At 37.4% G+C, this 22666-nt stretch overlaps 1 protein-coding gene across 5 annotated transcripts in view; it reads left to right on the plus strand.

Moving 5' to 3' along the window:
* Positions 1-20567, plus strand: part of LOC139975817 (uncharacterized) — a 109187-nt gene extending 88620 nt beyond the window's left edge. For 4 of the 5 annotated variants that reach the window (XM_071984015.1, XM_071984013.1, XM_071984016.1 and 1 more), the window contains 15 exons: positions 1137-1388; positions 2700-2786; positions 3096-3176; positions 3707-3949; positions 5320-5559; positions 5827-5913; positions 7543-7620; positions 10212-10463; positions 11603-11860; positions 13078-13329; positions 13551-13634; positions 15421-15504; positions 17088-17120; positions 17611-17652; positions 18987-20567. In XM_071984015.1, the coding sequence (XP_071840116.1) occupies positions 1137-1388; positions 2700-2786; positions 3096-3176; positions 3707-3949; positions 5320-5559; positions 5827-5913; positions 7543-7620; positions 10212-10463; positions 11603-11860; positions 13078-13329; positions 13551-13634; positions 15421-15504; positions 17088-17120; positions 17611-17652; positions 18987-19144 (2231 nt within the window). In that variant the 3' untranslated portion in view covers positions 19145-20567. The remainder of the gene's footprint in view (positions 1-1136; positions 1389-2699; positions 2787-3095; positions 3177-3706; positions 3950-5319; positions 5560-5826; positions 5914-7542; positions 7621-10211; positions 10464-11602; positions 11861-13077; positions 13330-13550; positions 13635-15420; positions 15505-17087; positions 17121-17610; positions 17653-18986) is intronic. The other variant, XM_071984014.1, reaches the window with a different exon arrangement.
* The last annotated feature ends 2099 nt before the right edge of the window (positions 20568-22666 follow it).

Below are 22666 nucleotides of genomic sequence, written 5' to 3' on the forward strand. Positions count from 1 at the left end.
CCATCCATGCAACTGTCAGCATCAGTTCAAAGGCTGTCATTTGTAGAAAATTTTCTTGATCCTACCGAAGAATTTTCAAGTTGCTGCCTTTGATAGGGGCTTCATTAATGTTTTCACAAAAAGTAGGTTGCAGGTCATTTGCGGTCATGACATGCCCAAACATGAAATTCTTTGAAACGTTTTACCTCCTAGGGCTTTGATCCGATCTGGATGTTAATTGGTAGCAGTGCATGGTCGTTTGGTGAGCGGGCAGGTTAACTTTTAAAGGATAATATGTAAAAGGTCATTTGAGGTCATAGTTGACTGAAATTTCATTGTGCAAGTCACTTTATAAATGTTAATTGAGCTACAATATCATGGGTGTGCAAATTTAAATTTATGCTGCTTTATAATGCTTACTTACAGTATAGACTTTCTGAAAATCAAACGGAGAAAGTACAGTTAACTTGACAAACTGCTTTATCCATGGCAATCTGGGACTGTGCTCATAGTATATATAGCATATACCTGCTTTGCTAGATCAGCTCCACAGCTCTGGAAAAGTCTACTATTACATCTGAAAACAATCCAGCATGTGTCAACTTTCCAGAAAGAACTCAAGACATTCTTATTCATGAATGCATATTCATTTGTTTAATAACTGTTGTGTCAATTTTGGGTACATTGCAGCGCTTCTGAGCAGTTTTTTTTTAACTGGATAACAGCGCTTTACAAATTCTTATATTATTATTATTTATTAGTATACACAAAAGTGAAAGGGGTCAGACATACGTTTCGATCCTAGCAGAATCTTTTCAAAAAACGAACTGAAACAAACAGGCTACGGACATGTTTAAAAACTAGACTGACAGATTTGAATACTTAATGACAAGAGTAAACTTAGAGCAAAGAGCAGTAAGTTGAAAGGGCTACAGGAGATAAAAGATTTAACCAAATAAACTGTGTAACGATGGGAGTTAATTAGTTATGAAAGGTGAATTGTGAGTAAGAATATAATGAAGAGTAGATTTACTGAAAATGCTATATAGTAGTGAACAAGATGGCAACTAGCCTTTGGGGAAGAGGTGGAGGGATTGTAGGAAAAATTAATTCACATCACACTCCTCCTTTATATCTAATTTTCCTTCTGTCATCAGCTGATATAGCACCTCCAGTGATCACTGGATGTCCAACAGATACCATAGCACGAACGATACCGGCTAATACAGCCGCTCCATTTTTTGTGGACATCCCTGTTCCCACGGCAACAGATAACAGAGGTGTGCCCTCTGTCAGTGTCACCGGTCTTCCTGCAGATAGTTCTTTCCCAGAAGGCCCCTCATCTGTGATATACACATTTTCTGACACCGCAGGAAACAGTGTTACTTGCGTTATAAACGTCTTTGTTGGTAAGGAATCCATTTGTCTTATTCCTTGTGTGTATTTTGGTAAAGATAAATTTAAAATATCCAACCCTTGAAAATTCTGAAGTATTTCATAGTAACTTTAAGGCAACAAATTCAGAAGAGATGAGGTAAAGAGACACATTCAGGCCGGGAAAGTGTCCATTAGCTATTGGCAATGCATCCCAGAACCTGCCGTTTGTACTGAACCGCAGGTTTTTTCCAGATGGTTAGCTGAGTGATGAGTCCCATGTTTTTGCACCTTAGTTGAGCTGCCTTTTCCTCTTTTACATCACAACATATCACACAGCTAGTAGCCAAATCACTATCAGGTTTTCGTGCAGTGCACCTTTCTTTCCGCGTGCTATACGGTCACAATAATAACGTAATAATAAACTTGATCATGCAAATATTTTATAGATTTGTACAATGCAAATCTATTAAACTTCTATATTAGCTTAAATATATGTTTTGGGAAGCAGAAAAGAATTCATATCAACAATCTTTATAAAAGTTCTAAACTTATCTAGAAGTATCTAGAACCTAGAGTATCTAGAACCGACTCTATCTCATCTCTGCAAAATATGTGTAACTAAAACCTGCAGCAGAATAATAGCTATAATGGAGATGGCTCTATGCCACTGTACATGTTGTATGTGTATATACGGTAGTATCAAACAATAGCAAGCTCTTACAAGTAGGTAGTTCTGGAAAAACTGATGGGCAGTCAGTCAAGGCAGACATGGCAAGATGTGAACAAATCAACTCTTCCAAAAGTCACCTATCCCAGTCTGTTTGCAGGAGAGATAAAGTTGCAGTAAGTTGAGGTCAAGAGAGCTGTAAAATGGAACCTATAAGTTAATGGGCCAAATTCTCGTCATGTATGTAAGGAAGTTAGCAATGCATTGCAATATTTAGCAGCACTATATACTTCATCGTTATATTTGTCACAATACAATAACTGCCCCCCCTCCCCCTTTTGTTTTGCAGTACGTGACCCTGAAATGAGTAACGGTGTTACTTCATTGTATGTGTTTTTATTGCATGTGTTTTATTGCATGTGTTTTCATTGCATATGTTTTCATTGTATGTGATTTTATTACATGTGTTTTCATTGCATGTGTTTTCATTGCATGTGTTTTTATTGTATGTGTTTCATTGCATATGTTTTTATTGCATGTGTTTCATTGCATGTGTTTTTATTGTATGTGTTTTTATTACATGTGTTTTCATTGCATCTGTTTTCATTGCATGTGATTTTATTGCATGTGTTTTCATTGGCTGCAAGTGTTTTCATTATATGTCTTTTCATTACAGATATAGACTATTGTAACCCTAACCCTTGTGGAGCTGGAGTAGTCTGTACAGAAGGTGCAGTTAACCCATCTGTTGTTGTCTGTGAAGGTAAGGAAATTATTTTGGTACATAGTGAAAATGAGAAGGGAATCCCAGCAGGATTGGATGGAAGCCGCCTCATGTTGACTGATACTATAAAAACCAAATATTGTGTCACCAATTAGACAGTTCAATGTAGTACTAGGTATTCCTTAGGCTGGGATGTATCATATGTCTATGTTTTAAAAACATACAAACACACCCGCACCCACACAAAAAAAAACAACAATATTTTGACTATTCTGAAATAGCATTGCTATTGCTATACCTCAATACTCATGCAGATGACTCATTTTTTTTCATTTTTTTTCTTGGTAGGTGTATGTACTGCAGCTTCTTGTCCAATTGATGGTGAATTCTGCTTTCTGCAAGGGAATATTCCAACCTGTCTTCCCATTGGTGAGTTTAATGTTCAAGTCGTTTGCAATGAAATGATTAAAGAAAATTACAAGTTATAAACCAGCAGTACGCAAACTGTTAGATCCACGATTCGGGACCTTCCGGAAGGACTAAGGCCGTGGACTGCCAGCCCGAGGCCCACCCCGCAGAATGGGTGCTCAGCATACATTAAAGCTAGCTAGGACCATGGACTTCATGTTTTAAACAAATAACTATCATCGATCTGCATTTGACAAACTCCGAAAACTGAAGTTCAACATTTTGACGTCTGGACAGAACTTAGGGATCCCACTGAAATTAGTAGTACAGCCATCTCTCTGTTAGAATTATGTTTAATAGATTGCTCTACAACAAGTTGTAAAAGCATGCAGAAGTCTGAAATCGTTCAGACCCAAAACCCACAATCTTCAGAGAGGATCGACTGAGCCAAAATTCAACAGAATTCCACTCCTCAGAATTAGTCTGACTTGTCATACTTTCTAGTTTCATTTTAACTTGTCCAGTTTTCTTTTTAACTTTTTCTTTCACAGGGTTAAGTCCTCTGCTCACCGACTGCCCTGCAAATGCATATTTTGCCTTCACCAATGCTGACTTAGCGGTTTTCGATGTGCCTGTTCCATCTCTGACAAACTTCCCAGGGCAAGCTGTGAATGTAGTACAGTCACCTACAGGAAACACTTTTCCAATTGCCTCTTTCACCGAAGTAACATTCACACTCCTCGATGATGCAGGTGTCACGGTTACTACTTGCACTGTCACGGTTGCAGGCATCCGTGAGTATTCATGATAAAACAAAAGGGGCATTTCTACAGAGGATGATATCATATCGTACCTTATCTACATGATCGACACTGTCAATACAGAATCAAAGAAACACTGTATACAGAGTAGCACTCGCAAACTTGTGAGCACTTGGGAATTAAATGCATCCAGATGCACTCTGTGATCCACTAAATCACTGTTCCGCTGTGCAGTTTAGCCTGGTGTTAAAACAATCAATAAGTCTGATTAAGATTTGAATCTGATAAAATATATTTTGTCAGATCTCTACTTCAATAATTCGAAAATGATATTTGTATGTAATTGTAGTGATCAACTCTCAATCTGTCATAATAATTATAATAATAATATTTATATAGCGCATAATCAGCATAGCTGCTCAAAGCATTTTACAAATGTAAAATCTAAAAACAAATAGTAACAAAAACCAAAATATTAAATTTATAGAACCAAGAAGGCAAAAAATGTAAAAGCCAAAATCAACAATATAAAAAAAACACCCGTACCAAAACAACGATTCTAAAAAAATTAAAAAGAATAAAAATAAAAACAAGCCCAAAACAAATTCAGAAGTATGTAAATAGTAAAATAGATTAAATCATAGTCAATGTTTAAATATAAAAAAGTATGAAGGACTATAGTACAGTAAGACAATTATTGTAAAAGCTTAAAACAGATAGTAATAAACACCCAATACTAAACGATAATAAATAGAACCCTAAACGTAGTAAAAAATAAATAAATTACAAATTAAAAAAATGTTAAGAATTAAGTATATAGTCAGAGACTACAGCTTTTCAAGTTTCAGAGAACAAGAACTTTAATACTGATGTGACACAGTGCCCTATGTTAATTATGGACCGTGGTTTGTGAGACCCATTAATTAGTCATGACTTATTTAATTGTCCTGACATATTTATTTGATGTATAAGCCTATTCAAGAGCTGAAAAGTTAGTATTCTAATACAGAATAGTAAAGAGGGGGCAGGGGGGGTGGGGAAGGTAGACTGCTTAGAAATATTGGAGGATGTTTTGACTTTTGTCTTCATTTTTAACGTCAAAATCTGAACTGTTCGCTTGAATAATTCCATATTGCGAATAAAATAAGGCTAATATGGTTTATTCTTCAGTTTTTAATTCTGCTGGTGATCTGCTGGTGATCTGCTTTAATTGTTGGAGTCACACACGCCACTCAAATTACTTGAAGCATGGTTAATTAGCCTTCCCAAAAAATTTGGAATTTTTCAACAACAAAAAAACCCTGATTTATTATCAGTTCTAGCACATATGGTGTCTTTTCTCTTAATATGCAGAAGTTCTTGAAATTTAAAACACATTGTCGTTGTTTTTGCTTTTTATCTAGCTGATGTCACTGCCCCTGTGGTCACTTCATGCCCAGATGCCAGGAACACAATACAAACTACTACAGTCCCCAGGTTAGTGGTTCTGCCCGAACCGACAGCCACTGACGCAAATGGTGTTACTACGCAAATCACAGGCCGTCCAGATAACGATTTTTATCCGCTCGGCCCAACGACTGTTACGTATACATTCTCTGATCCAGCTGGGAACACAAACGAATGTGTCTTCACTATAGATATTGGTTAGTGTGTTTTCTCACGGTCAAGGTATGACCCTTGCAAATGATTTGTGAACTGATGCATGCAAGCGTAACTAATTGTACATTTAATTGGCCTGGGTCTCACGACTCTCCACAACCCCCCAACTCATCCCTACCTCATCCCTACCATCTCCCCATCCCTACCCCTTCCCCATCCCTACCCCTTCCCCATCCCTACCCCTTCCCCAAAAAAGATAAAGAAAATGAAATATTTTTGTATTATCAGCCATATCACCATTGCATTTGCAGTTGTCGACATTTGTATTCCAACACCGTGTTTGGCCAATCAGAATTGTCGAGCTGATACCAGCCCTAATGGATTTACGTGCATAGACAGTAAGTTTTATTTCATTTTGTCTTTTGCCACACAGTTTTTCTCGTCCTTTAACAATCATCTTCGTCAGTGGTTTTAACTTTGTTCAGATATCTGTTCTTAAATTCTTGAATGGGATTTTTTGTTGAACGGTAAATTTGGAAATCCCACCTATCATAGATGCAACTTGCACGTGCAACTTAAAAGGGTTGTTGCAATAAATCTGTTGCCTTTTCAAACTGGCAGTATCGGTTTTGGTGACAAAGAGTTGATTCTTCAAGGCAAAAATGGAATTATGGAAAAATTTGAGAAAAGTAACTGTGCCAATTTAGACATTAAAAAAAAAAAAAAAAAAGTTTTGTTTTTTACTTTCCTTTTTATTTTCTTCATGTAATAATTTTTCTGATGTTCTTACTGGGCCACTATATTTGAGTTGATGAAATAACTCAATATTGCTTCCATAATGCTTCCACCTTCTAGCATAACAATATATGCCAAAATCCTGCTGTGAAATCAAATTTAAATTGGCAAACAGTAAAATTATAAAGGCAAAAAGTAAATTAGAAAGAAGAAGAAAGGAAAACAAAGAGTAAAAGTGTTTTGCGTCATCAGTATTTAGGTGAACTTGCTGAAATTAAACACAAAATGACAATGATGTGTTCTTCAACCAGTGAACAAGCATTAACATGTCAAGTCAAACTTCTGAATGTTCTGAGACCTAAAATTTATTTTTAAATTTGTGAAAAACATTGATCATATTTCCTGGTTTGTAAATCGTTTGAAAGATTTTAGAGTTCTATGATCTGTAGTAAGTTAGTTCAGTTAACATAATAATATATTGAGTATAGTTCATTCCAAATTGATTACTAACAGTTGCACAAAAAAACAAAAAAAAGATTCTTGGCAAGCTTAATTCCGATCTTAGCTAGATGCCTAAGCTAATTCAAAGCAAACAAATCAGATTCCATAGAGGCAATTGTTGGTAATATTTTGTCTGTAATTCTTAGATTGAATTGGAATTACTTTTGAGGTGCAAAGGAATGTTTATATAATGCTTTATGTGAATTAAGAGTGGGAAAATCCCTATCACTAGATGCACTCTACCTATGGCCTCTTGAATTGCTCGAGTTATTCCGTGCATTCTCCTGGGATGAATGCTTGGTGGTACATCAATGATTTAACACCTTATTCAGTTTTCATGACAGTCAAGCCTGCCTAAAGAAAAGCAGGCTGCCTCAAACTCACTCAAGCATTAATAATTTGTTACTTGATAGCATAATTACTACCTCAAATAGTACTGCCATTAAGATTCATCCTAGAGCGCACCGAATTAATTGTCCAGCCACCGTATGGTTGTAAACACAAGTGCCAGCACTACTCTCCTGGCAATTTTGGCTGGACCACTGAATAGTACACTTGGGTTTATTCATGAATTTGTGCAGAGGCGCGTTTCAGTACGGCTAGCATTACCAACTCGGGTAGTAATTCAATCTCCCCTGTTTTTGGCCAAAAACTATGGGACTCTGGTGGTATTTGCTATAGGCGGGGAAGATGGTAATGTTGTTGTGTTGTTGATAGCATGTCTCTGTACTAAGTGGCTCAGTTTATTTAATCGTCTTCATCATTCATGTGATTTTATTCCTCCCATATAGTCTGCGATATTAACACCTGCCCCAATCAACTATGCTTCAACGATATTGGAATTACTACTGGATCACCCTGCGTTCCAGGTGAGTACCCACTGCTATGGACCACGGTAAATTGTGAAATATTATCCACCAGCCCTCTCCTTATCCTTCTCAATTAAGTTCTAGTCAGTATCCCCTCTGTGTATTTTACTAGCTAGCAGAGTGTAATCTCTACTCTTGCTACATGTGTAGGTATAAGATGTTTGAGTAAGCAAACCTTGAGTTTTCTCTACACCTGCAGGATGAAACAGCTTTCCTACATGTGCAGGTATATGATAGTTGAGTAAGCAAACCTTGCAGTCTCTACACCTGCAGGATGAAACAGCTTACCTACATGTGCACGTATAGGATAGTTGAGTAAGCAAACCTTGCAGTTTCTACACCTGCAGGATGAAACAGCTTACCTACACCTGCAGGTATATGATAGTTGAGTAAGCAAACCTAGCAGTCTCTACACCTGCAGGATGAAACAGCTTACGTACATGTGCAGGCATAGGATAATTGAGTAAGCAAACCTTGCAGTCTCTACACCTGCAGGATGAAACAGCTTACCTACATGTGCACATATAGGATAGTTGAGTAAGCAAACCTTGCAGTCTCTACACCTGCAGGATGAAACAGCTTACCTACACCTGCAGGTATAGGATAGTTGAGTAAGCAAACCTTGCAGCCTCTACACTTGCAGGATGAAACAGATTACCTACATGTGCAGTTATAGGATAGTTGAGTAAGCAAACCTTGCAGTCTCTACTCCTGCAGGATAAAACAGCTTACCTAAATGTGCAGGTATAGGATAGTTGAGTAAGCAAACCTTGCAGTCTCTACACTTGCAGGGTGAAACAGCTTACCTACATGTGCACGTATAGGATAGTTGAGTAAGCAAACCTTGCAGTGTCTACACCTGCAGGATGATACAGCTTAGCTACATGTGCAGGTATAGGATAGTTGAGTAAGCAAACCTTGCAGTGTCTACACCAGTAGGATGATACAGCTTAGCTACATGTGCAGGTATAGGATAGATGAGTAAGCAAACCTTGCAGTGTCTACACCTTCAGCATGAAACAGCTTAGCTACATGTGCAGGTATAGGATAGTTGAGTAAGCAAACCTTGCAGTTTCTCTACACCTGCAGGATGAACCAGCTTACCTACATGTGCAGTTATATGATAGTTAAGTAAGCACAGCTTTATATTGAGTAAGGAAATCATGTATTTTTTCTGGTCTAATGACTTTAGCTTGAATGTTGTTTTAGCCACAAATATATACTGCATTTTTCATTGAATGTTATTTTATTTGTTGTTATTTTATTTGCGATCAGTTGTCGTTGGGAGTTGCACAGCATTGTTATATTACAGCATCTCGTCAGAGATACTACTTTATGGACCTTTTTCTCTTACATGAATTTGCACCAGACCAGCACAGATTTACACACTGCAAAACTTAATGACTCGTATGTCTAAAATCAAAACTTATTAAATTTCTGAGGTTTAATAGTTTTTTGGTGTAATAATTGCGGTTCAATTTCAGCCAACATGAATCAATGAAACTAGATGGACTACACACACCTCTTTGTTAAACCGTTTTTTTTTTTGGCGTATATCTCTTTTCTCTTTTTTTTGACGTAAATCTGTTTTCTCTTGTATTGAGAGGCTGCTGGAGATACAGACCTAGAGTATATAAATGCAAGAACTTGCAAGTATTTACAACAAATTTCAGTTGATCTCAGGCACGTAGCCAAGCATATATTTCTAAAAAAAAATTTTTTAATGTTTTTATGATATTGCTAGTATTTTCAAAAGAGAAAATGCTAAGATGTAACTTACAAGGCCTGGGAAGTGCCATTTCCAGTGATCTGAGAGGCATTTTCTGCCAAAATTTTCTTGTACGCTTCGCGCCAATCATGGTTGCGCTACGCTTAGATAGTTTGCAATGCCGAATCTACAGTTTCGCCCCTCCCTTGGCAAATTCCTGGCTATGCGCCTGGTTGATCTCTCCTGTTGTAAAATGGATGGTGATTTTAAGTTACAGGTTCAGACAGTGTTTGCATGAGGCATTGTACGTAGGTTCAGTTAATCGACCAGAAGGTTAAAGAGATTGGACAGAAAAGCTGCACAAGAGTCAGACATCATCTGTCCCTTATTGCCGGTTAATATATTATTATTATTATTACTACACGAAATTTATATAGCTCCTTATTTAATTAAAAAATTGCTCTAAAGCGCTTTACAGCAAAAGATAAAAATTTGATAAAAGTATAAAAGCTAAAAAGGTTATAAAAGTTAAGATTGTATAGAAAAATATATGATAGAAATATTAAAAAATAAATAGAAAAATTATGACTAAAATACAATAATAACACCTGAATTAAGTATGTACAGCAAGTATAATAGAAAGTATATTAATCTGTGTTGGCAGCTCTGAAAAACAGTGTTTTAAGTAATTTCTTGAATTGCGTTAAGTCTATATAAATATTGCATATGTCCTGGGGTAAGTTATCCCATAATGTGGCAGCAGTATAATCAAAACGTTTAAATTCATATGTTAATGATATAGGGATAATAGCTAGATAATATATGGATAATAGCTAGATTGCTGTCTGTCACTAATTGTAAACTTTTTCTTTTCTCATTTCAGTACCAAGCCCTGCAACTCTTGGGAACTGTCCAATGGAGACGGTCTTCGCAGAGGCCCCGTTTGGTACTACAACCGCAACCGTGGTTCTACCCGTACCATTCTTGTTGGACTTTCCTGACTATCCGACCTCCATCGTTCAGACACCTCTCGGAGATGTGTACAACGTTGGACAGACTACATCAGTCACTTTGTCCCTAAACGACAATGCAGGAACTGTAGTAGCTGTTTGTACCAGAAATGTTCAAGTAACAGGTGAGCCTGAAGTGACTGTTGTATTAAGAGTACCACCGGTACCAGTGATTCACCACCCCCTCTCCCCTCCCCCCTCCCTTCGGACCAAAGATATGCTACAGTATTGAAGCTCCTTAGGCCCGGTAGCGTTGGTTTCTATCATGTCAGAGCAGATTTTTACTCAAGTCAAGGCTTCCCCGAGTATTCGACCGCCTCACAAAAGTATTACCAACGTTGCTGTCACACTGTTTCAGAGAAAGAAAAATAGAAATGCAACGATTGCAATCCAACTTTTTGAGCTCATGCCATCATCTGACATTGAAAAATTGGCTGTGAACACCAAATTATAGCAAGAAAATGAAAGTTCTTCTCCCTATTTAACATAGGATTATTTTGGGGGAAACCATGCCCCCGGACCCCCCTCCCCCCCACATGTATGCACCCTCCATTGTCGCAAACCAGAGAATGGGAAATTCCGGGGGAAATCCTGCAAACACATGAGTACAAGCACAATGAAGTAGGTTTCAGTAGGAGCAAATAATTTTCTGCTCATATTCATAATAGATTTCAAAATGCCCTGAGAAGGGAGTAAAAGCATAAGTATAAGTCCCCACATTACAATTGCTCTTGTTTTGTTGTCATTAGTCATCAACAAGAACTTATCAGAATAATATAATTAAAAAAAGTTTTCATGAACAAACTTGAGATCTGTATTACTGAATTGAAAGGTGCATTTGACAAGTTTATATAGAAGGAAGCAGTGTAAACAAAATGTGGTATTATTAATATTATTATGGTACTCTGGACTACCATTTAAAATGTGATATAGCTTTCATTAGTAGAAATGTAGCAATGTGGAATGGTATATAATAATATCGATACATTGCTTGTCTTGTCTGAAAGCCAGGAAGTTGGATTCCAGTTCGAAGGTACTTGTTGATGAAATATTTATTTATATGAAAAAAGGAATATAAAAAATATAAAAAAATATAAAGATATATAAAAATATAAAAAAAATATAAGAATATAAAATATTTACTTATTTAAAAAAAAAAAATAATAATATTCTTGTGAGATTATGAATTTTGCGATTGAAACTGGTCTGTCAGTATCGATGTAAATTTTATCCAAATATCTCAATTATTTTGCCAACTATGCAGCTGCTGCAGACAATTCGTTCAGACTGGTAGATTGTCCCCCAAACACCATCGTCACGCATTTTGTTGCACCCGGTACAACAACTTCACGGGTGTTCTTCAACGAGCCCTCAACGGTAGGCGGTCAAGGAGAAGTGACGCTGACCACAGGAGACTTCACAAGTGGTAGTTCCTTTTCCACTGGTTTCGGGACGGCTACTTACACATTTATAGATGGCGTAGGACAGACGTTGACGTGTACTCGAACCATTGTGGTCCTAGGTAGGTTCGAGTTGGGGGTGGGGGGGAGAGGAGTGGAGGACAGGAGGTACTTAATTTCCACACAATGTCAGAGCAATGAGTATCAGAAGTTATTCGAAGAGACTCCTGTCATGATTGAATAACAGCTGAGATGCTGAATCTCATAGTCATCACATGATATTTCATTTACACCGATATGAAATCTGCTGCTTTAAAGGAGGTTAGATGGTATAGTGCCATTTTAGGGTCTAGTTTATGGGAAAGCCTAATACATATTATTATTTTTTTTGTTTTGTGTTAACCTATGAGCCAAAATGCAGAAAAAAACGCAGTATAAAGTCGGTACTAGTTAAACTCAACAACAACCGACAGCACCATGAGCCCGTATTCTAATACAGTATGCAAGAAAGGCTAGGTACAGCATATACCAGACATAAACCAAATTTCTAATTCACTGCACAGCAGTAAATTTATCTATCAAGAGAATCTGGTTCCTGCTGTCATTTTCAATCATGATACCTAGAGGTTTGGGGGTGGACACTCTAACCACCACACTATGGTTCCTGCTGTTGTTTCCAATCATGATACCTAGAGGTTTGGGGGTGGACACTCTAACCACCACACTATGGTTCCTGCTGTTGTTTCCAATCATGATACCTAGAGGTTTGGGGGTGGACACTCTAACCACCACACTATGGTTCCTGCTGTTGTTTCCAATCATGATACCTAGAGGTTTGGGGGTGGACACTCTAACCACCACACTATGCCTCTGGTTCCTGCTGTTGTTTCCAATCATGATACCTAGAGGTTTGGGGGTGGACACTCTAACCACCACACTATGCCTCTGGTTCCTGCTGTTGTTTCCAATCATGATACCATTTGAAGATGCATCCTGTAATACCCAGAACAGTTCACCTGCCTCAGGAATTTTAATAGGCTCTCACGGTAGATCGTGGGAAATTTGAAGGAATTTTTTAGGAAGTTACTTTTCCACACTCGTTTCCTTTGCCAGGCTTGGCAAATTGATTACGTAACTCACAGGCTAACGTCCCAGACTAACAACCTTGAAAGGTGAAGAAGTGGTCAGTGGTTAAGAATGAACGAACCTCTTTAATACTAACGGGAGGATTTTCAAATGCCTAAGGATAGAGGCAGTCCTTAATTTCTCTGCACTCTTTTTTTATGATCTTACTTTTCTTACTATTTATTTTTGATTTTTTTTCCCCTCTCATCTACAGAAGATACTATTGCCCCGGTTATAACAGGATGCACATCACCTGCCATTACGACTGTAGACAGGAATACTGACAGCGCCTTCGTAGAACTACCACCAGAACCACAGGCAACAGACAATTCCAATTTAGAGGTCACAGTGACAAGAGATGGCATCCCCCCTAATAATATATTTCCGGTCGGGACCATGCAGGTCGACTATGTATTCACCGACCCGTTTGGGAACAGCGATACTTGTATGATCCTCGTTACGGTTGGTAAGGAAAGTTTAACAACCTTCGTGGGCTCTGGGTTTTTGTGGTTGTGTTTGGCTCTACAACTTCAGTTTGATATGATGCAATAAAAACGTAATTTTTGCTATACCATGTAAGGAATAGAGTACTGACATTATTAGTCAATAGTTTGCCAATGTATGAAACATCTCTTTCCCTTCTGTGTTTCATTTATCGTCATGCTCTCATCTCGTTGGCATTCATAGAACAAGATCTTTGCAACCCTAATCCGTGTCCAGACAATGGCATCTGTACCCAGAATACCTCGCCAGAAGGGTTCTCATGCGCTGGTAAGAAAGAATTTGTACAAATTTTCTGTTAACTGCTCTATATGTTATCATTTCCACTGCTTTTCATCGAAATATAATTTAATTTACTCTGGAAAGTGCTATCAAGGGAACCAATTATCATTATCAATATAAAACAAAACTAAGGATTCTGTAAGAAATTCTCTTTAAAATGTTTTGCATAACACAGTCCAAAATTCATTCATGTAGCATGTAATTAGGTAATTTTTTTATCTCAATATGTGTAACTATGTCTTGAGATATTGTACCGCTTGACCGGAACTTTTAACCGATTCTTTTGAAATTTTGTCACAGGGTCTACTATATGGAAATGTTTACCAAAGGTTTTTTTTTTTTAGTGTAAAAATCATATCAGTGACAAATTCGGAGGCATTTTGGCCACATTTTGGTCTTCTAAAGTAATGAATAATCGAAGGATATTGATCATGCTAGGCAGTAGCAGGTAACAAATTGTCTAGAAGCTACTGTACAGTCAAACTTGACATAAACATTAGGTAACTGACTGCAGTGCGTATGTGACAGTGATGAGTCACGACTAGTAACTCACTAAATTTCATAAGCCAAGTATGTGATGAATCGAGGGAGGCTGTGAAGTTTTTAGGCATAGCAACAATGTAGTGACTAGAGACATGTTGATTTCCATCATATTTCCTGTCCCATCTCTTATCTGTAATATCTATACTTGATAAAACATTGCACACGACAAATCTGTTATCCAAGATAAGTACTCTTCTACCTAAGGGTGCTTTTACACTAGATCCGGATCAGATCTCGCCGTCAGGATCTGATCCTGATTTCGAGGTCATGGCTGTAGCCTAAACCCAGTTCAGATTCGGATCTGACCCTACAATTTTGATGCTGGCAGAGACCAGGATCCGATCAATTTTGCAATGTAAACTCTCGCATCAACAGAAACAGGAGATATGCGGTGACCTTGTTATGTCACATGGATTTTCACATGAAATTCAAGTCCTGTGTCATGCATGTGCTAATTTCTATGTAGATGAGTGAGTGTTGGCCGTACATAGCATAGTATTGGCACCCTAAGGCTATGCAACCGTAACAAAACGTTTTGGAGTATACGTACTATGGGATCCGCGGCTGCGCATGACACATTTCCAATCAGATTATTTTACCAATATTGTAAATGTGTAAATGTCTCCGGATCAATGCATAAGTTTCCCCCATGGAGAGATGATCGTCTGATAACATCAGGGGATCTGATTCTGATCTAGTGTAATAGCACCCTAATGAAGCAAAACACCACAAGACCGTAACTGTGTAAATCCCACTCATAATCTTAGTAGAGTAGTATTCATTGCATACACATGTCATTGGTTATCGATGACCGTCACCACAGGAGCGAATGGCCTAGTGAAGATAAATCAACTACGAGTGAAACACAACACCGATAGCAAAGTGAGCCATTTAATTACATTGTTTTAAGGGAGGCTGATTTTTACCCACAGAATTGGGCAATCTTTAGGGTCACTGGACCAGGTTGCTAATGGGAGACTTTTACGTTATGTGTTGACCCGAATCAGGAAATTATTAGCAATGGCTCAACTCAAAGGTAAACTGAAGTGGCTATTTACAACTCAGAACCTGCGAGCGCCTTTTTTTTTGTGGCCGGTCTAGTCAGCTTGGAGCTGTTTATTAGTAATAATTAGTAATAAGGTCTTATAGTAATTATAAGTGAAGTTGTTATTATTTTGTATGATTTTTAACAGTGTACTTTTGTCTAACGTCTATATTGATTTTCTTGTAGCTGCTGTTACATGCGACACCATAACCTGCCCTCCTGGAGAGGCTTGCTTGGAAATTGGTCAAATGGCTACTTGCTTAAACGTTGGTATGGTCTTATTCTCTCTCAACCATCATAATCTTATGATTATATGACAACTTCTGCAAACAGCTTCGAAGCTTCTTGCTCCATTTGGGAGATATCCTAGCTTAAAAGTCATCTCTGAGAGCTGTAATTTTGTGAAACTGTGATTTGCATAGAACCACTAGAATCTGAAACCCTTTTTTGTATTTTCACGGTAAAATGTTAACAGTGTGGACTCTGTAAACCAAACCCGTCTCAATGACAGAAGATAAACCCCTGTAATACAAGTTTCAAAGAACAAAATAAAGGAATTGAAGCACATGTGGCTCTGGTGATGTCGTATTTAGACTTCGGAACCGCAAACGGAATCAAATGTTTCTTATCTGCCTGCAGAAGTTGTTTCATGTATTCATTTAAATAACGATGGTTGAATATATTTCTCCTTTAATTATTTCCGAGTTCAAACGTTGCCTCCCTACAACTTCACTACTTTGGTAGCAAACAGAAGAATCAGAGTTCGGTCACAGCTGTTTTGTAATATGTATTATTGATCTATTTCAGGCCAGAGTAACATTTTACATTAAATAAAATATGGTTGATATCCAAACCTCACAGACATGAAACCTGTTTATTTTACTAAATTCTGATTATATATCATGCAAAAGTTTACCAGATTTTACCTGAAAAGTATTTGATTGAACATGTTTGTCCTAAGATTTAACTGTAAATAAATATTTAACACTATAGTACTTGAAGACTAGCAATATTCTAGATATCAGATTTTTCACCCCCTCCTTTCCCAGCACAAGTGGATATTGGGATGTTTATCAAGCCATTCAAATTTTATAGGAGATAAATGAAGCACACTTTATTTCAAGAATTTCACAAAAGTTAATCTTACTGGCAAAAATCTGGGATTCATGGCTTGATTCATTATAAAATTACTTGTTCTCAAAATAGTCTTGTACATCATTTTGATACGGTAATATGGCAACAGCACTATTGTCTAGGATTATTTAAAGGCATTGAAGACTCGCCCCAAACCATGTGCGGCCATCTGAAAAGTTAACTTTCTGTTGCTTGCAAGTGACGTTTTGTTTGTGTACCTACAAAATGCAGACAGTAATGAAACGTGATACCTTGTTATCTTTAGCTGGACCTGAGATTTCCATCGCTGTATCATTTATACACAGTGCTGTGGGTATTGACCGCAGCTGTATGTACTGACTGTACACTATAGTGTCTAATTACCTCATTCGAAACTAGGTCAGAGTACCGGCATTGGACGTTTCTTTTTGCGCGAGTCTTCACACCCTTTAAGATCACAGTTGCCATTGTTGAGGGAGTGAAGAAACTGTTTTAGTTTTACGGGAAGAATGTGAAGGAAAAAAGAGAATACAGCGTGGTAAATTAGCCATCAGATAAACTGAAATATCCACAGAAGCTGTATCAATTCATTGGATATGTGTGTTTTTGGGAGCAGATTTTCATGGGTGAGCTGGGAAAACTTGCTTTGATGACTTCCCTTTGTACCATTGAAACTTTGAGAGGAAATGTTAGCTTCACGAAAGAATTTGTCATTTTGAAAACTTTTTTAATTTTTGCAGGGGGGAGAAAGAAACGATCAATGGAGTCACCTGGTAAGTGTCTTTCATCTTTTCATTTTTTATTTCCATGGTGATCACATGGTGATCACATGGTGAGTAATATAATGGATTATGGGTACATGTACAGGCTTTGATACATTTATTTACATTGTTCTTAAGCCCCCCTCCCCCCCACCACCACCACCACACACATGTTATCTTTACCATTTTATGTCATATTAATATTTCTCACATTATGGAATCTTTGGTGCATTGTTGTCTGAAAACATGTAACTTCAATGAAAGAGACCTCCTTGCAATGTATTGGTTGATTAAAAACATTGTCTCAAATCCAATTTGTTTTGCAGTACACTATTTGAAAAAAGTGTTCCCTCAAACTATCAAAGGATGTCTTTACAATAATTTCTAAAGCACTTTAGAGGAAATTTACGGTCACTCGTAGATGTCTCTAAAAAGTAGTCTTTGTCCATTCATTGATATCGCAGACGGTGAAATATTTATTGCCTGTCATTTTTTTTCTCAGATGGATTGGAACTTAGAAAAGAACGGGCAGCTTCCCTGGATGGTGAGACATCAAACTGTTTCTCCTTTCTATTCCATTCTATTTCCACTCAAAAGAATGTCTTAAATATTTACAAACAAATTATTCCACGGATTGGTCTTTTTTTTGGTGAATGAGAAGGGGAAGCATTTTTTAACAATTTACATGTAATTTTCTGATATGCTGACAGTATTGTGCTTCTGCTCTATGACACTGCAGTATCGACCGTAATGATATTTTCATCTTTCATAGATACTTACATGAGACATAACAATACTTGCTGGATCAAGACTTACTCGATCTATTTATACAATCTTCACCTATATCTAAATTGTTTTGTCGCATTCTGTTTTATTTTTTTTATTTTGATAGGTTTGAATAAATGAAGAAAAAAAATCAACTAATTGCTGGGATGTACCGAAGCTATGATGTCAAACCATTATCTAACAATATAATTTTGTTAGATAGTGGTTTGACATCATACCTTCCGGTACATCCGTGCAATTAATTGAAAATTGGAAAGTAATTAAAAAAAATTTTCATTCATTCAAACCTATCAAAAAAGGAAATCAGAATGTGACGAAACAATTGTAAAAATTTGAAAATAGTAAGATTCTTAAAAGGGTTAACACGTAAATGAATATTTCAGCACGATGAATGAATTCCTGTACAGTTGAAATCTGAATTTTGGCCAAGATATACAGATTTCTGAGTTTTCTGCTGGATTCTCCAGAAAAGGTCTTGCATGAACTTACAATTTAGCCAGAAATAAAACCCAGCAGCCAAAGCTATGATGTTGAATGTAAATAATAGGCCTGGTAAGTTGGAGTGTAAGAGAGTAAACAACTATTGGAAAGAGCGTCATGGACGATTGGCTGGTGTCGGATTCATGATCTAAGGATCGCTGGTTCGATTCCTGCCTAGTTCATTACATTGTGTCCTTGGGCAAGATGCTTTATCTCAATTGCTTCTCTCCACCCAGGGGTTAAGTGGGTACCTGTGAGGTAATTTGTCATTGTGCGTAGTATATAACTGCTGCCGACTGGAGATATTGTCTCTGGGACAGGTTATAGTTGACCGGGGGTAATATAATGTCTGTATAAGCACTGTGAGACTTATTGCTGGTATGAAGTGCTATATATAAATCCACTATTATTATGATCATTATTATTATTATTATTATTATTTAACGAACAGTGACAAAACCTCGTCAAAGTTCGGTATGTCCCAAAACACTTTTTTTCACATTTGGTTAATAGAATTAAAATCTATTGTGATAATACTGCGGCCATGCCGATTATTAAATCTAAGTTTCATCAAATGATAACTGTTCATTCCTTCTTTTTTCTTGCACTTAGAAGGCAATAATACTTCAGGTCAAGAGATGACCATGCTCAGCCATGTTTACGTTGCAGTGGTCAGCATAACAACTGTCCTGCTTGCAGCCATTGTCCTGGTCTGGATCCATCTGAAGTCCAGGAGACGGGTAATCTCAACAGAAAGTGGAAGCTGTTGACCTGCTGAAATTGGACAAATAATCTCTTAATATTAACTTTTATCACACTTTGGCATATTTTAAATAAAGCTGCCATGTTTTTCAGCAATTGTGAGCTTTGCTATTTACTATAATTATTTTTGGAACTTTAAAGAGGTACCCATATTTGTAGTGCAAATACATTTATTATATTAGCAACAGAATAACATAATATTAAAATCTCACTGGTTCAAAATTTGCATGTGGAAATCCAGGAACATGCGAACAAACACTGCGAACAAATTGTGACAGAATTTCTTAAGTTATCCATTTGCTTCGAATTTTAGACGCTATAAACATGTGTGTGTTTAACATGCGGTTTTTACATGTGAAATTGGAAGCGTTTGCTCAAGGTTATAGTGTGTATTTCTTTGGTGTGTTAATCACAGGTTTTTGTATTGGCAAGTACTACATGAGAGCCATTGAAGTGTAAAGGACTCCAAGCTTCAATTTGGTTGGCAAATTTTAATCAAGTATAGACATTCTGTTCAGACGGTTTCTATGGTAACAGTGATAGTGAAGTTCCAACAACAGGATATCTTTTACCTCTGTTTACCTCCGTATGAAGTTAACCTATGCATTATATATATTATGACATTGGCCAACTCAGCTCACCAAAAGCCCACTGAAATATTTCTATTTACCAGGATGAGATATTTGTTATTTAGCAGAACCTGATCTTAAGTTTTCTAGATTAAAATTGGCATTCTCTACACTGTTTATGTGTTTTTTGTGGAATGTTTATGGTATGTAGCAGGATATATACCTCTAGTTTAGCCTAACACTTCCTCCCAATCCACCTATGTTTTTATTGCATTTTTGAGACACTTCTGGGGGTTCCCCTGTCCTAATCTTGTCCCCCGAGGGTGTTCCACGGTCCTAATCTTTTCCCTTAGGGTAGTGCAGCACAGTGCATTCTGTGGGTCATTGGAAGTTTTGTAATGACAGTACCAGAAAGCGTTCCGAATCTCTGGTATATTTCTTATATTTCATTTTTAATATCAACTTTTCAAGATGACTTTGTCCAATACAGTAGTACTATACTATCAGAGAATGGATTGAAAGTATTTCTTACTTTTCTGATAATTCAGATATTTCTTTTTAATCAATTGGTTTCAGATCTTTTACACATATCAGATATGAAAATCCATTTTGTACATATTTTTAGATGAGGTAAATGATTTCATAATTTTTATTTATTAATTCCAATTTTCCACAAGTCTAGAGGCTACTTATTTACTAGGGTTGGTTTTTGGGTATTGTAATTCTGGAGCTTCTATACGTTGCTGCCTTTAAGCTATTTTGAGTAGAGTTGTTTTCTTAGAATTATAATATTTTTTACGGTGAAGTCAAAAGTTAAATGTAACAATAAATTCCAAGTATTAACTAAAAGTTTCAATTATAATCTCTCATTTGTAAGTTGTTTCCTTTTGTTATTCAGGAGTAATATAAAATGAATTCAAATTCTGTAAATAACCTTTTAGCCAGCCCTAGCCTAATCCAGGCCAAATCGTGCCTTAACATAAGGACTGCTGCACGTGGCATAGGAAGGTACTTTTGAGTGGGGGGCTGAAGACTGATGGCCTGGGGGAAGGGTCTAAGGGAAGGGGGAAATTTTTTGCATTTCCAGGTGGCCTGAGATGCAATTTGGTGCAATATAGTACACTTCAACACCCACTCCATTTTGTAAATAATTTTGCATTTTCACCTGGCCTTAGGATGCAATTTGGTGCTCCAAATGAGATTTTATTCTGCCAAAATGTTCTGAGTAAAATGACGAATGTTGTTATCATTTATTGAGAAATGAAAAAGGGATTTTCTGACTTGCGAAGCGGGGGGCGAAATGAAACTTCCGCCCACCATATTTTTCACTAGGGGACTGGCGTCCCCAGCCCCCCCCCAGTTCCTACGCCCTTGCGTTGGTGTATATATCTAAATCAAAATCTATTGCGGAATATTTGTGGTTCCACTTTCAGACAGTCCAATAAACTCAATGCCACATTCATTGGCAGATGTAGGAATCACTGTGTCAGAAAACTGTCTAAATCAGGGGTCTGCTCGAAATTGGTGGTATACACGCAAAATTAACGCAGGCTTGTATAACATAACATAACAACAGGTTAAAGGCATTGAAGACTCGCCCAAAACGCGTGCCGCGCTCTGATAAAAAAAGTTAACTTTCCGTTGCTTGCAAATGAAGTTTTCTTCTTGTCGCTACAAAATGACAGACTGTAATGAAACGTGATACCTTGTTATCTTTTATCTAGACCTGAGATGTCCATCGCTGCTATGTGCACTGTGTTGTGGGTATTGACCGTAGCTGTATGTATTGGCTGTACACTAGTGTCTAATAACCGACGGTAGCAAGCTGTGTGTGTATTTTTCTGGGATCGATGGTGGTGTTTAACACTTCTGTTACACCTCATTCGAAACTAGGTCAGATTACCGGCATGAGACGTTTCTTTCTGTGCAAGTCTTCACACCCTTTAAAGGGCCAAGAAGGGCACATGCCACATGGAACGCCAACCACAGAAAACCTCAGCACAGTAATTTAAAAAAATAATTAAAAAGTGCACCTCTTAACCCCAATACACAACACAGTCTATACATTTATTGTGTGCCAGTATTTTTGTGCAAACGGTAAATTAAGTAGTCGCGATTTGATGTTTAATTTGTAAGCGCACTCATGGTAATAAGTAAAATGGAATTTCGTCAGTTGCAAGGCCGTCATGAAAGTAGTATGCGTCCAGGATGACGAACTAATACGGCGCGCCGCTCAAAACATCCCTTTATAAGTACAATAGTGGTGCATCCTGGATTTTTATATAAGGGGTGTATATGGCCCTGCATGGGGATGTTAAAGCCGACTTTCTTGTAGGAGGGGGGGGGGGAGACTATAAATTAGGTTTGTAAAGTAGGACTAATTGCAGTATGGTATGTTGTGTTGGTAAATAATTTATAATTTTTTCGTGAGGTTCAACAGGGTTGGGGAGGGGTGTGGTGATGTAGCCTACAAACTCCCACACCACCCCTGGATCCACGCCTGGGTTGGCTAATATTTTGTGTTCCTGTGAACAATAAATTACACCACTGCAACTACAAGTAGGACATGGACGAGAGACTTGATTTAACTTTAGCACACAGTGTGTATCGTAAAAATATTGACGACATCCCAGACGATATTACAGTGTTAATACATTTGGCTCCTTGTTAAAGGTGACGGCCTACTTTGGGAAAGATGCAAAGACACTGTACACAACTCCTATATTTCCTACATATAAGTCAGCTGGGGATCGAACGAGCATCTCTTACAAGATGTAGGAATGAAACGACTTAAATAATCATACTCGAATATCCCAATGCATCATGTCAGTTATACACACTTTTGTGTGTGTCTAATGAGCTCCTATAACAAATCTACAGTCTTGACGTTACAAAATGGAGTTCCAAATCGCTATCAAAATGAACAAAGAGCCCTGTCACTTTATCGGCTTAGCTCTATCG

This window comes from Apostichopus japonicus, chromosome 11 (assembly GCF_037975245.1).
Source record: "Apostichopus japonicus isolate 1M-3 chromosome 11, ASM3797524v1, whole genome shotgun sequence".
Classification (NCBI taxonomy): domain Eukaryota; kingdom Metazoa; phylum Echinodermata; class Holothuroidea; order Aspidochirotida; family Stichopodidae; genus Apostichopus; species Apostichopus japonicus.